This window comes from Solanum pennellii, chromosome 3, assembly GCF_001406875.1.
Source record: "Solanum pennellii chromosome 3, SPENNV200".
Classification (NCBI taxonomy): Eukaryota; Viridiplantae; Streptophyta; class Magnoliopsida; order Solanales; family Solanaceae; genus Solanum; species Solanum pennellii.
In genome coordinates this window covers 73,166,403-73,180,207 of record NC_028639.1, presented here as the reverse complement: position 1 = coordinate 73,180,207, position 13,805 = coordinate 73,166,403, and the positions used below count along the sequence as shown (strand labels likewise).

Here is a 13,805-nt window from a genome sequence, read left to right as displayed (position 1 = left end):
TTTCATCTTAGTAGTCCCAATGTCAACTGATAATTGCTTTGGATTTTGTACCATCCAAATTTTAAAGTATATAGAAGATCAGAGTATAAAATCAAATTTATATTCAGATTTTCTATAAATGAGATTTACATATACTGTCCTCTTCATACACTATATTTGTAAATTACATATATGCTATGCTCTCTTCGGGGCTCCATTCGTAGATTAAGATAATGTTATTGTACATTATATTACTACAGTTTGCCGCAACTATTGTTATTACAGTTTTACCCGATGATTAAGCCATTTAAATCAAATGCAAATAAACTGACAACACTTATCGGACCTCAAATTACTTGTCAAATTTTGACTTGAAACACCTCAAATTACTCCTCTTGATACATAAGATCTAAAACATTCACCCCTTAATTCTACAAAGACAGTAACTCAATGTAGTTAATTGAGGGTCTAATATTGCAATTCTTTTGGAAAAAGAGGGTGAGTCGTAGATGTTATTTGCCTTAAAGAAACAAGATTGCTTTAGTTAGTTCATAAACGAGAATAAATAAATAAGATTTTGAATTAACTTGGGTATTTCCAAAGTGCCCTAATCTAGTATACAATGACTCATTCCAAATCCTAAACTTGAAAACCAAAACTTCCACATCTAAACAAAAAACAAAAAAATACAAAGCCCAAAATTTTCATTTCTAACCAAAACCAAAAAAATTAGACTTCTTTGGCAAGCTGTGGTAGTAACTCAGAGACAGAATTAATGTGCTTACCATTTATGTCCAATGAACGGTTCACGGTTGAGTAAGCATCATTGTCTGAAGCTTGATTTGCAATAGTGAATGAATTGTGAGCCTCAATTACTGTCCCACCCAGATACGTGCATCTGTCTCCGCTATAAGACAATAGTGTGGAACTGGTTGTCTTCACGGAAGTAACTCTTGGAAGCATAATCAAATTGTTACAACCAGATTTCCAACGTAGTCCTGCAATACATCACTAGAACATGTTCACAGTGTTTCAATGACACCACCAGAAAGATTCAAGAAGCATCAAGATTGGGCAAACAACTGGACAGGAGGCAAATAATGAAATAATCATATGTAAGCTATTGAAATATCCTGAAACTAGTGAGAGCATTCTCAAGATTTAGGTTTCTAAAGCTATAGTACTTCTTAAAAGCAAATGTCATAAACATCCTGTACTAGTTGACGAACAAAAGCAAATATTCTAGAAAGAGCTTACCTAAGAGCAACAACGCAAAGAGAACTGTCACTTTGCATCACTTGCAGAGCACAAATATCGGAGCATATATTCATTAGAGTTGCATGTATCAGCCAAATCTTGATGCAACCTAGTAATTGCCTTCTGTAAGGATTTTAGAGCAGGAAGCAAGCTTCTGGATTTCTGCTGAATAGAATTGCCGTGGGTTTTGCAAAGTTCCTACCAGACATGCAAAAGGATTAAAAGCTGACAAATGTGTACAACACTTGTCAAGGTAAGAAAGAGCCAAGAGTTTGTATTTGATAGGAAACCTGACACCATCTAAGGATAAACTCCATATGTGGGCAGTTCTCCAGCAGAGATGCTAATGCCTCGACTAATCTCTGAATATATTTAACAGGGACTGAGGATGCTACAGCAGGTATATCTGCAGGACTGACACCAATAATGCACTTCTTAATCAAACTATCTTCATTTAAACGTAGACTAAGAATCACTGCTCGACTAGTCTGATTTTCCTTTAGTGCTGCATCAACGGCCTGTAAAGCAAAGTACATACATAAGCGTATGGAAATGTGTCTTATGCACAGAGGCCATAATGTTTTTAAATTTGGAAAAGTCAAGAAAAAAGAAATCTGAAAGTTACTTCCTTCAATCTCATTCCATAACCAATTCCGGGGTTTCAGAACTTTATTCTAATTAAACAAGCACTTACTTCTGGTGTAAGATCTATGTCTAGATCAGTGGGGTCAAAGATAAAAGACTCATCCATAGAATAGATCAAGACTCCTTCTGTAGTTGCAGCTGCCCAACTCCTGCCAGTCGGGGCAATTCTCAAGCATTTTGTTCGAATAACTGCTCTTCCATGGTTGGGCATTGACCCGGGCAAGTCATATGCCAATTTATTTCTCACTTGCTTATCAACACCTTCTTCAGTGTCACTATTATCATCATCAATCAGATTGAGTGGACCACTCTCTGTCATGTTTTTAGAGTTCAAAACATCCAGCACCCCATCTAAGGAAAGATTGTGAGTTATCTGGAAGCGACGCAGCAACACCTGCAACGCAATATGTTTTCTTTTGGTCAAGCAATGATGCACTCGAAAGCAAGAGAATAACTTCTACAGCTTCATGGCACAAAAATATCGGAAAGAAAACAGTGGGACCGAATAAGGAAATATATAAGGAAAGATTATATCCATCTCTAATCACTAGTGTAGGGATAAAAACTTTTCATAGTAGTACACAAACCATCAACAATCTGAACATTATAATGATTCTCAAGCTTTCTGATTTCAGAGCACTTATGTAAAGAAGTGTTGCATTACTGTGAACATAACGATGATTACAAAGACTCTTTCCAAGAACAAACAGACCAACTTTTACGAGGTCCTCACTGTTAATTAACAATAATGCAAATCTTACACGAGCTAACATGTGTTTTTGATCAGAGGAGTCCCTGTAAAACTCATTCACCAGTCCCACCCAAAAACTACAACCACCAGAATTTTCCAAGGAAGAAGATTAGCACCTTTCCCCCTGTTAACTATTCACCAGTAGCTCAAATACATGGAAAATAATTAAGCACCTCAAGTGCATGATGTTATAAAAGAAGCCAACACTGATCATGTTTTCACTTATTCACCGTTTCTAGGATTTAGAATGTCAGAGATACAAATTACAAAACACGAAGTAAATTAAAAGAATACAACTTAAGCTACCGAAAGAATGTTTCGAAAGAGCCAACTTGCATTTTTTTTTCCATTGGCTATATTAATCAGTCTGCCAACCGGGCTCCCTCACTGCATTCCAAGGCAAGCTCCTACTAGATCCTACTATTCCTGATATTCCTACTGGATTTGAGCAACTCGAGTATGAACACTGTATCGCTATGCCCCTCGCTTAGCCCCGCTCTTTGGTTTAGGATGGATCCGGACTGGACTAAGCTTGAAGATCTAATTACGGACTGGAAGCGAAAATACCGTAAAAATGGCTTCTTTCTTCGAGGACTCTTTTGTAATAGCTTGATGAGCAAGAACAATCTTGACTTTCTTTAGACTTTATAATATAAGGCCCTTTAAACGATCGTAAATGGCCTGAAATGTAACGACCTATGAGAGAAGGGTTTTTAGAAAAGAAAGCGTACCAATCCGACAAACAAAGCAAAAGACTAGGATCAGGAGGTCTAATCAACGGAGGCAAGCAAGGAAAAGGAATGGATGCTACGAATGCNCGAACCAACAAGAGATATTACGTTCTACCCTCTGCTTCGAGCCCGGCCGAGAGTGAGCTTCCCGATAGTCTCTTCCTTCCTAGAAATAGAACTCTAACTATCAAACCCGTCCCGTCTCCTTACTCGAGATATCTGAGATAGCTCCGTAAACTAATAACTTATAATAGACGAGCCCATTATCCTTATGTTCCGAACTTGCTTCTTGGTACAAGGGGAGGGGCGCAGAATTCTAGTTATAGTTCTTCTTCTGCCTAATCTTTAGTACCGCTTTGAGATTGAATCCTTAGAACCATGTGCCTAAGAGGGCGAGGACCTTTATAGCCATAATTCTTCCCCCGGTTCTACCTCCTTCTGCAATAGTGATCTNTTTTTTCCCATGACCAGAAAAAATATAAAGAACTATCCCATGTGCTCTTATTCATTATTTGGGAGCATCACCAAAACGATTCCAAGGGGAATTATCTACTTGATTGCTTATCTAGTTGCAGCAGGGGATACTGATAAAGATACCCAAGATTACAGGAGGTATTGACTTTTGCGCATCACATGCTTCTTTTTCTACCAATTAATTAGGTATTTGTTCAACCATGCTTGATGTATTTATTATTAACCAACAAAGTCATACTTTAGTAAAAAAATATTCTACTCATCTACTGTAACCTGATGAGTGCCATCTCATAGCAAATCACAACACAATCCTGTATTGTATCAGTGAAATGGCCAAAATAATGGATTGTGGATATACCAATTCAATGGCACCTCAGCTATAGAAAGAGTACTGTGATATGACGCTCCACTAGAGAGATCCATCTCTTTTTGTTTTCTCTTTCATGAATACCCATTTCATTCATTCTACAAAAACGTATTTTCTGCTTTCAACCTTCTTTAACTAATTACCAATCTTTTATAAGAAATAAGAATTAAGTAATCTGTAAACTAGAGTACATTTTACTAAATCACCAAGTACACTCAAAGAGCAACATATAATCAAAGAATTTAAAAACTTTTGAGTTCAAGTTCAAAACAAACCCACTTATGAGATGAAGATAGCTCATACTAACTCACCACCAAATCAAACTATTTGAATTTGCACACTATAATTGTTCTAGATAATTTGAAGAGAGAATGAAGGCAATCAATAAAAAGTGTTAGTTTTTGTGTCACATAAAAGCATATTACTACTTGGGAGAGAATCGTAATTCACCAAGAGCACACATTATATATAATACCAGCATTCCTAAGCAATAATACGTAGCATTGAAAGAAGCCACTGACCTGATCAGCAACATCATACATACAAATATATTTACTATTTCCACCAGCTAATATATAGCTCCCATCAGCGGAATAACACAAAGTTGTGAAGCACTTCCCAGATGTCGAGTTAGCTGCTGATCGACGATCAGTCATGAGACGTCCACCTGCAATATCCCTGCGGCCTTCAATTGTGTACATCAGCAGACCCTCAATTGGATCCCAGAAATGAATATGTCCATCCAGGGTGCTACAAGCCAGCTGCTTGCCATCAGGACGATAAACAACTGTGAGGACATCATGAGTGTGAGGAAATGTTTCAACTGCTCCTTTCCCGTCAAAAACATCCCACAAGCGAACAGTTTTGTCCCATGATGAGGAAGCCAAAGTAGCCTAAAGAAAACCAAAAAAAGTTAACCGAGCTCTACAAAATTGTTGGACTATATTGATTTATGATGCATTAGCAAAATGTTGTCAATGCCAGTGTAGAGGATTGAAATTAGGAAGAGGAAACCTATCCGAGATAATTTCTGGAATCTTAAAAAATAGATAAAGACTCACATTAGTCGGAGAAAATACTAGCCCGTGAACAGGACCCTCGTGACCGCTAAGAATGTCTAGCAATCTGCCCGTCTTCATTGACCAGACAAAAATCTATGAAGAAAAACAAAAATAGTATATTTGTATCAACAGTGAAACAGAAATTAGTATTATAATCAATTAACAACAAATGATGATACAAAGATATGGTCAAAATACAATCAGAACTGCACTACCTCAAATGAGTCAAGGGTCCCGGCACATATCACTTCACCACTCTGATCAGCTGCTAAAGAAACAAATTGCTTAGATGTAGGGGTAGTAAAAGTTTTAAAGTTCCTATATCTCAAGAGATCCCATGCGCGGACTGTCCCATCCAAAGAGGCACTTAAGAGACAGTGGTTGCCAGGCATGAAATGGAGTGCTGTAACTGCATTTGTGTGCTCGGAGAATGTTACAAAGCAGAAACCGGATGAAACAGTCCAGACCTGCAAAACATAGAGAATGAGTTTTTCTGCTTTAGTGAATACCAATGTTCACTGAAACTGAAGGTGCAGAAAAATGGGAATTTCTTTTAGCTGGAGAAGAGGTAATTATTAGGTAAAAAAGGAGTCATCCAGCCATCTACAACGCATACAAAGTCCACTATAAATGATTTCAAATTATAACCTGTAAGAAACAGTTGCTTCAGTAACTTGATGCATTGAACTCTACATGAGCTTATAACTATGGCGTCCCTAGCAGAACTAAGATAGATGCAAACTTCCAAGTTTTGTCTCACTGGTCATAATTACTACTTCTGAAAACCTTTAGTCAACTTGCATAAACTAGTTCACATAAAAGCAAATCTAAATCATATTACCTTAATTTTGTTGTCATCTGCTCCTGTGGCCACGAGCTGAGAATCTGGTGAATATGCAAGGCAGTTTACATCAAAATAGTGTCCCTGTTGTTTCAGTATGTAACTCTCTGATTTCCACTCCCATACAAGCAACTGTCCAAGCCTGGCACATCCGAATGTCAACCAATTCCCAAGATCATTAAAGACAGCAGTAGTAATCTTCTCTCTAGAGATGGACAACAAGTGAATGCACACAAAATCAGGCATTTGATAAAGCCCAAAAATGCCATTAGAAAAACCAACTACAGCCATATCAAGACCCCTATGATAATCGCAAGCTGTTAACTTTGCTGGTGCTTGCATGAAAAAGTCTTTCTTTATCAACTCCCATTTCAGTTTGTGCAACTGAAACCTATCATCTAGGTCCAATTTATCATCTTTCCCGTCAAAATTCTTTCTTTTTTTGACCCTGCTATCACTATCACCTTCTGTATTGTTCCCTTGCCCTTGCTCTGGTGTACCTGGTGATTCTGGCTCTGAAGCAAGTGATGGTTCATCAAAATTTCCATCCATTTCACTATATCCCCAGCTAAAAATGGCACCATCTCGGGATATGGTATAAACTCTACAAACCTTATTAGTTTTCTTATCAGTTCCAAAGAAAGCACCTACAATCACATCCCTATGGCCTAAAAAAAGAAACGGCTTGATATATTTAGTTGATTTTTTCAAACAAAAAAGCCTCGCAGTTAGGTCTTTAGAACCCGCCAACACATAACCAGAGTCTGGGCTCCAATCTAGTGACGTAATTCTATCATTACAATCAGTAAACGTCCTGATCAACTCAAACGGAAAGAACTCTATTCTAAAACCAGGCGAGCGCCAAATTTGCAGGAGCTTACCGGCGGCAACCGCAATAAGTTGTCCATCGGGGCTAAACTTGGCAGCCGCCACAGGATGCTTGAAAGTGATGCGATGGAGGACGGCGCGGCGGAGGAGGTTGATAAAGAGGCAACGGTTGTTTTCGTCGATAGCAAGGAGGAATACGCCATCAGGAGAGGCGGCGATGCGGCGGAGATTGGTGGAGGACTGTGATGGCAATGTAATAGTTTCGGATTTGATGAGGTCAGTGACGGCAACACGGTTACCAATAGGGGAGATAAGAAGACTATTGTTCACTACTAAAGCATTGCCGCCTCTGTAAGGAGCTCCGAGGAGATTCTGGAACCTATAATTCATCGCTATGCAGTACTTGCAGAGAGTGTAAGAACGAATACAATGGCAGAGAGTAGCTTAAAACGAGGCCTTTCTTAAACCCTGCAAGAAGATGGGCGTTTCTTAAACCCTAAAAATTGCCGGTCCTGTTTTTGTTATTTTTGGTCTTCTGGGTCAAATCCGGTTTTTCATCAGTTTTTTTTTTTAAAAAAAAAAAGTTGAATATTTTAGATTTTAAATTATAATTTGATCCATAAATTTATATTTGTAACAAAAAAAATCTACCATTTTAAATCTTACATAAAAATTAATGTTTGGCATTGACTAGTGATTAAGCCTGTGTATTTAAGAAATAATGAAATATGCATGTAGACACAATCTGTTTATATGAAAAACATGGAGATTAAATTACATATCGGCCCTTTAGGACCCAATTTTACCATGAAACTTTTTCCCTTCTCGCCGATTCTTAAGTAGTTAAGTTGATGCTGTAATATATATGCCACAGTTCCTTCATTTATACAGAACACTTGTGCCAATCAAAATCAACTAATAAACTATGGCTTGTATACCAACCACTATTTTACATCAGTCACTACTAAATTCAGTATTTCTTTTAAGTAAAAAATAAAAATGATTCGCTATGTTAAATTAGAGATAAAATTGGATAGAAGAAGCACAATTTTCTTGACAAAAAAGTATACAACATATAAACTGTCTGCGAGTAAACCAGAACTTTATCTTGTAGAATGTTTCCAAGTCATAGCATTCGACAATAGCATCTATCAACCACATAAAAAAAAAACTGCGTGTGGACTTCTCCTGTATAAACGTATTCCCAAGTTCTTGTCAGGGGCTAACTTGAACACGAAAAACCATCATCCGGAACCCTCAAGTCTCAGCCTTGGACTTAAACCAATTACAGACCACATCTCAAATGGCACTGTGTAATGATCTACCCTGGAGAAGAGGCTAGTAATATGCATAACACTTCCAAAGCCACGAAAAACCGACTTTGAGAAGAGAAACACAAAACATACCCGTCATAGTTTCTTAGTGCAAGATTCTGAAACTAGCTGCAGACAGGATATAGATAGACATCTCTCCATATCTATAAGGAACAACTTCATCACCTATAAATGATCAATTAACTGGTAAATATTCACAAGCTGAAAGCAACAAGAGTCTTTTTTTTGAATCAACATCAACATAGCTTTGTTTGTATGAGTTCAAGGACTTCTTGAGATGCCTGGTATAAATAAGTAGGGATGCACCAAGAATAGAAAGGACAAATAGTTTCAACCTGATAGGCCAAGTTTTAGTCTGATTTCTATAAAGACGAATAATTCCAAATTTAAGAGTTTTATATCCTTCACAGAGTAACAACACTACAAAATGCAGCTTTCTTCATCAATGGCGTCTCTTACGTGGTATGAAAGAGTGAAAAGGAGATTAAGGTAGACTCAGGGAATTATGTATTTGACAGTAGAACTGACAAAGATATAGCCTGTATTGAGGCCTCGTGTGATCCATCAATTTTAATCCTCTAGTTCCTACAGAATACTAGTTATTAACTACGTACCAAGTATGTTAATCTTCTCAGAACAAGAAATTAAAAAAGACCAACCAAATTTACTCTCTCTCTCTCTCTCTGTGTTTTTATCCACTTTTATAGCTATTGAAGAGCAGGTCATCAAAAATCTATCTAAAACTTATTAGTTAGACAAATATCTGCACGATCCGTAGAGTAAATTTGCATTATCTCGTGCAGACAGTACTACACATCACTACTTGGATAAAAGAGAATAAAGATATATTGGAAGAATTATTGTTTTAGAAATAATTAGAAAGCACACCTTCAACTTGGAAGCCAACCTCTTAGACATACAATAGCCTTTAAGTTGACGGGGTACTGGTTTCCAATTCCATAAATTCCCTAGGCAAAGCATGTTGCTCTTAGCACGTTCAGTTGAGAACAAGCTAGCGACATGTGAACCGAAGCATTTAAGCCATCGAAATCTGTCATCAGAAAGTTGTCCTATGTCAAACCCTGGAATAAGATGCAGACCATGTCAGAGTTTTCCATTTTCAATCTCAAATGCAGTGAAGTGAATCCAATGTGCAATGCAAAGGTAACAGCAACTAAACATACATCCGGAAGACAAAGACAGCTGCTGCTACGAGACCAATGCTTCTGGACCTAAAATCTGTAAGCCAACCAGGTGCCCAGAGAAGCTTTCTCTTTTGGAATAAATATATTTAGAGTCTCGCCCTTAACATCATAATAATTGTTGGGGAAACATCTCATCTGGGCATTGTCTCTAACCACTTTTGGTGAAGGTCATAGACTTCATTAAATTCTCCCATTCTGCAGTATCTTTTCATGAGTATCAGAAAGGGAACATGGTCAACTGCTAAACCAGATGCCATTAACTTGCCAAAGAGCTTGTCTGCCTCTCTCATCATACCTTGTACACAAAACACCTTAAGTAGTTCCGTGTAAGTAATTACATCTGGCTGACAACCTTTTCTCAACATTTTATCATGTAGTTGAAGTGCTGAGTGAATCAGGCCAAGATTACAAGCAGCACCAATCAACAGATTGTAAGTGACTGAATCAGGGGTAAGACCATATAAAAGCAACTCCTTCTCCAAGGACTGAGCTGCAGAAAGATTTCCTGACTTTATCTGAGCATAAATTAATGCATTATATGTATATATGTTTGGTAGAACACCACATGCAACCATTTTTTCTCTAATATATGAAGCTTTTTGTATATCTCCACATCTTCCATAACCATTAATTATAACATTCCAAACAAGTGGTTCAGGTATAAGGGAATTCTCTAACATGTAATCAAGAAAACAATTGGCTCTATCTATCTCCCTGTTAATACATAGGCCCTGTATTATCATTCTGTACGTGATGTGATCTGGTATGACACCCATTCCAGTCATAACATCGTAGATATAACAAGCATCACTGATCTTTCCTTGTCTACAGAGTGCTCCAATTAGAGTGTTGTAAGAATAAACATCTGGAACAAAACCAAGTTTTAACATTTCACAACAATACTTATATGCAGTGCCCAGGTCATGGCTCAAACAAAATCCATGGACAACAACATTATAAGAAACTTTATCAACTTGGATACGGTCTAATAACATCCTCTCCCAAAAAGCAAGAGCTTGATCAGTATCTCCATTTTTAAAGCAGCCATCCATCATAATGGTTGATGTAATCAAATTTGAGCTCCCCCCGTTATGAACTTTGCTTAATAATTTATGGAAAAGATTTTTTGCCTCCTCCAACAGCCCCTTCTTACAAAGTGCATGAACAAGGATGTTACAAGTTACTCTGTTTGGTACAATTCCATGGTTGGCCATGGTAGAAAAGGTGTTTAGAGCATTGTCGACATCATTCACCAGGCAATAACCCCTTATTAAAGAGTTGAATGCAGCACAAGTGGGAGAAGGACCCCTATATAGCATACCTCTAACAATCCATTCTGCCTTCTCTAACTCACCGTTTTTGCAGAGTGCATTGATGAGGTAATTGTGTGTGATAACATCAGGAACAATACTATTCTGTATCATGTTCCACCAAAGCGATAAAGCTGCTCCCAGTTGACCATCCAGACACATGGCTCTAACAACATATGCATCTTTATTGAAATTTATTTCCCAGGTGCAGTAATTAATGCCTGCTTCAGCCAACGATATTCTTTCCCTGCAAAGAAGCCAACAGGTTCAGATTCAATAAGAAACAGTCTACAGGCACTGGATAGAAGTTAAAGTTCCATTGACATTACAAAACAAAAGAAAGTAAATCTTCTCTCACATTTAGCGAGTTGTCCTCTGAAAGAAATGAGAAAGGGTGAAATCAGGACTTTGCAGAACTAAAGGAAGTTATATATAAAAAAACACAACAAGTCAGTTGTTTAGACATCATAAGCATATTTAATATAGCGAAGGGGAGGGGGGCCAACTCTTCCATGAGCCCTCCTCTCCCTACCAAAGCTCGTGGAAAGTAGTCAGGATTACATTGTTGCTGATGTTTTCACTAGCATCCAACCTAATGTATTACTTCCCTAGAGAATGTCAATCACATTGACACCACTACAGATTTATTTCCTAAGGGATCATCCTGAATGCCTTCTTCGAGAATTTGATATACAGCTGCGGGTAATGTTAGTTCTCTGAAATATCCTTTCTTTTACATTTTGGATTCCCATTGTTAGAGTTTAACTCCTTTAGCCACTTAACTACTGCAAAGGAAGCTAATAACATCCAAAGGTAGCTTTTGGCAGGGAAAAAATACAAGTGAGGAATTAAAGTCATGCTGAATATTTTAACTTATTTACTCTAATGCTACCGTGCAGAAGACAAGTACCTAACCAACAAAATTACTTGTTTGCATCTAGTATATAGTTTATGAATGTTATTGTCCTAATAAACTATGACAATACTAGAAAGTAAATCTGGAATAGTCATATCTTCTTAATTATCACTTAATTACTCTTTTCGAAGGTCTCAGTTTATGATGAGGCGAGATACAGTCAAGTGACAGGAACAAGAAACAAAAAAGCATAGGTTTTAAACAAATGATTCTTGTTACATTTACATTATCAAGGATGTGAAACCCAATATTCACTTGCAAAATCTGTGAAGTAGGAAATTATTATTATGCAAAGCATCTTTATGAATTCGTTTAAGAAATTTGCCACCCTTCCTAATGTACTATTTGATGATCAGCTTAAGCAGGGCACTAAAGAAATGACGGGAGAAAACAAATGATCCCACATGTAAATTAGCACATCAACTCAATCAATCACCAGGAGAACTCACATTGACAACTACACAGTTGCCTAATAACCATGTTCAAACTTCAGAAATATTCTCATATCCAAATCGTTGTGATATGTGCATTCATATGCACTTGAAATCATCAATCATAGAACAACTTCAAATAAATAATTTTCCCTTTTAAGGCACAAAAACTAGTCTATTCTGACTCTAAATATAAATCAAACCTCATATTCTTCAGACGATCCAAACTGCGCTTTAACATTGTATCCAACACGCTGAAACCCGCTGTCGAGTCACCTTCTGGATTCGAATTGTTCCCCTTAGATGACCAATCTTTGGATCCCAGCTCGTCCCGATTCACACTATGCATTACATTTTCTTGTCTACACATAAAATTACAAAAATAAAATATCAACATTTATCAAAGCACAATGAATTGGGGAAAAAAAAAAGAGGCGAGAATTATAATAAGTATATAATGGAATGAACACCTCATGTCAATAACATCCAAATTCGCTTTCGAGCAGAATAAATTGGCAAAATCGTGAAAAATGCGGTCCTTAATTATGTCTAGGGTTTGAAAACTCCCGTTCAGTATCCGAAGAAGAAACTGAGATTCCTCCGAGACGAGTAATAGCTGGAAAAAAAATAATGAGGACGAATGTACTTTAAGGGGAAAACTGAGTATTGAAGAAATTACAGATTCTTGAGGACTTACGGGCTGCATTTCCCGTTGATTTGGAATCTATGGGCGGAAGACGGCGGACTCAGTACTGAAGCGGCGATAGACACCAGTGAGCGACGACCGGAAAGCCGTGCAAATGAAAATAAAGGACAAGTTGGACCAGAAAAGGAATATAAAGGATAAATTGGTCAAATACAGCTTTTTAATATTAACAACAAATATATGTAAAATTGTTATAGGAAATTAAAATAAAAAGGTAAAATCATAAATTAAAACTAAGGTTCACGAACCCCTTCAAATTCCGATTTAAATTCGTATTAAATATCAATATGATTAAATCAAAGTTTCTTTGATAAAAGTCATATCTTTCCTTTAATTAAATTAAGTTTATGATACATTGGGCCATCGTGTGGCCCGCTTAGAAATGGGCCTTGTATTTTTAGTCCCTTACAAATGAAGAGCTAAGCTGGGCTAGACTGTAAACGTCTTCAGCCCGACAGGATAGGGTTTGTTGGGTTGGGCCAGTAGTTTTGTGTTTTCCTAATGGGAAATTTTCAGAGGATACCATTCTTCAAAAAATTTACTTTACCATTTTTCAAATTATACGAATCAAACAAATATTATATTTTCCTGATTTATATGTAGGTAAGTTTAACTGCAATTTACCTTCAAATTTCCAGAATTTATCATCTACATTTTGGAATGTTTGGTAATGCACGTAATTTTGTTTATTTACGCTTTTTTTTTTCCAGCAAAAATTATTTATTTCGTTTTGTTGCTAAATGAGAATTTGATTCTCAGACAAAATAGATCAATGATTAAAGTTGACGAAGTTAAAGACAAGCTTAACTATTATTAGTGGGCTCTCTGGTCAGGTTCAAGATAAGTCAATAACTCTATCCTATTTGCCGGGACTCAATTATTGCAACATTTCCGTGCAATATTATTCATAGATTAAAGTCAGCATATAATTTTTATGTTTCTATCATTTGGCAGGTTATATTCTGTTTA

General features: G+C 37.0%; 2 protein-coding genes across 4 annotated transcripts; both read right to left on the bottom strand.

Annotated features, from left to right (window-relative positions):
- Positions 1-523: 523 nt before the first annotated feature.
- On the bottom strand, positions 524-7,475 carry LOC107012095 (periodic tryptophan protein 2). Of its 2 annotated transcripts, none has more exons than XM_015211825.2 (8): positions 6,107-7,475; positions 5,481-5,732; positions 5,266-5,358; positions 4,726-5,097; positions 1,931-2,275; positions 1,527-1,754; positions 1,237-1,434; positions 524-990 (listed from the first exon to the last, which is right to left on the bottom strand). In XM_015211825.2, exons 1-7 carry the CDS (start codon positions 7,322-7,324, stop codon positions 1,264-1,266), a joined length of 2,679 nt encoding a protein of 892 aa, XP_015067311.1. In that variant the 5' UTR covers positions 7,325-7,475; the 3' UTR covers positions 524-990; positions 1,237-1,263. The 2 variants fall into 2 exon arrangements, with proteins under 2 accessions (XP_015067311.1, XP_015067310.1); XM_015211824.2 differs by having other exon boundaries at positions 524-977.
- Positions 7,476-7,845: 370 nt separating this feature from the next.
- Positions 7,846-12,967, bottom strand: LOC107012588 (pentatricopeptide repeat-containing protein At5g24830). Of its 2 annotated transcripts, XM_015212463.2 has the most exons (7): positions 12,828-12,967; positions 12,601-12,746; positions 12,334-12,492; positions 9,453-11,030; positions 9,157-9,350; positions 8,341-8,433; positions 7,846-8,260 (listed from the first exon to the last, which is right to left on the bottom strand). In XM_015212463.2, the coding sequence occupies exons 1-4, from the start codon at positions 12,834-12,836 to the stop codon at positions 9,605-9,607; spliced, it is 1,740 nt and encodes a 579-aa protein (XP_015067949.1). In that variant the 5' UTR covers positions 12,837-12,967; the 3' UTR covers positions 7,846-8,260; positions 8,341-8,433; positions 9,157-9,350; positions 9,453-9,604. The 2 variants fall into 2 exon arrangements, with proteins under 2 accessions (XP_015067949.1, XP_015067948.1); XM_015212462.2 differs by having other exon boundaries at positions 7,846-8,433.
- Between the last annotated feature and the right edge of the window lie 838 nt (positions 12,968-13,805).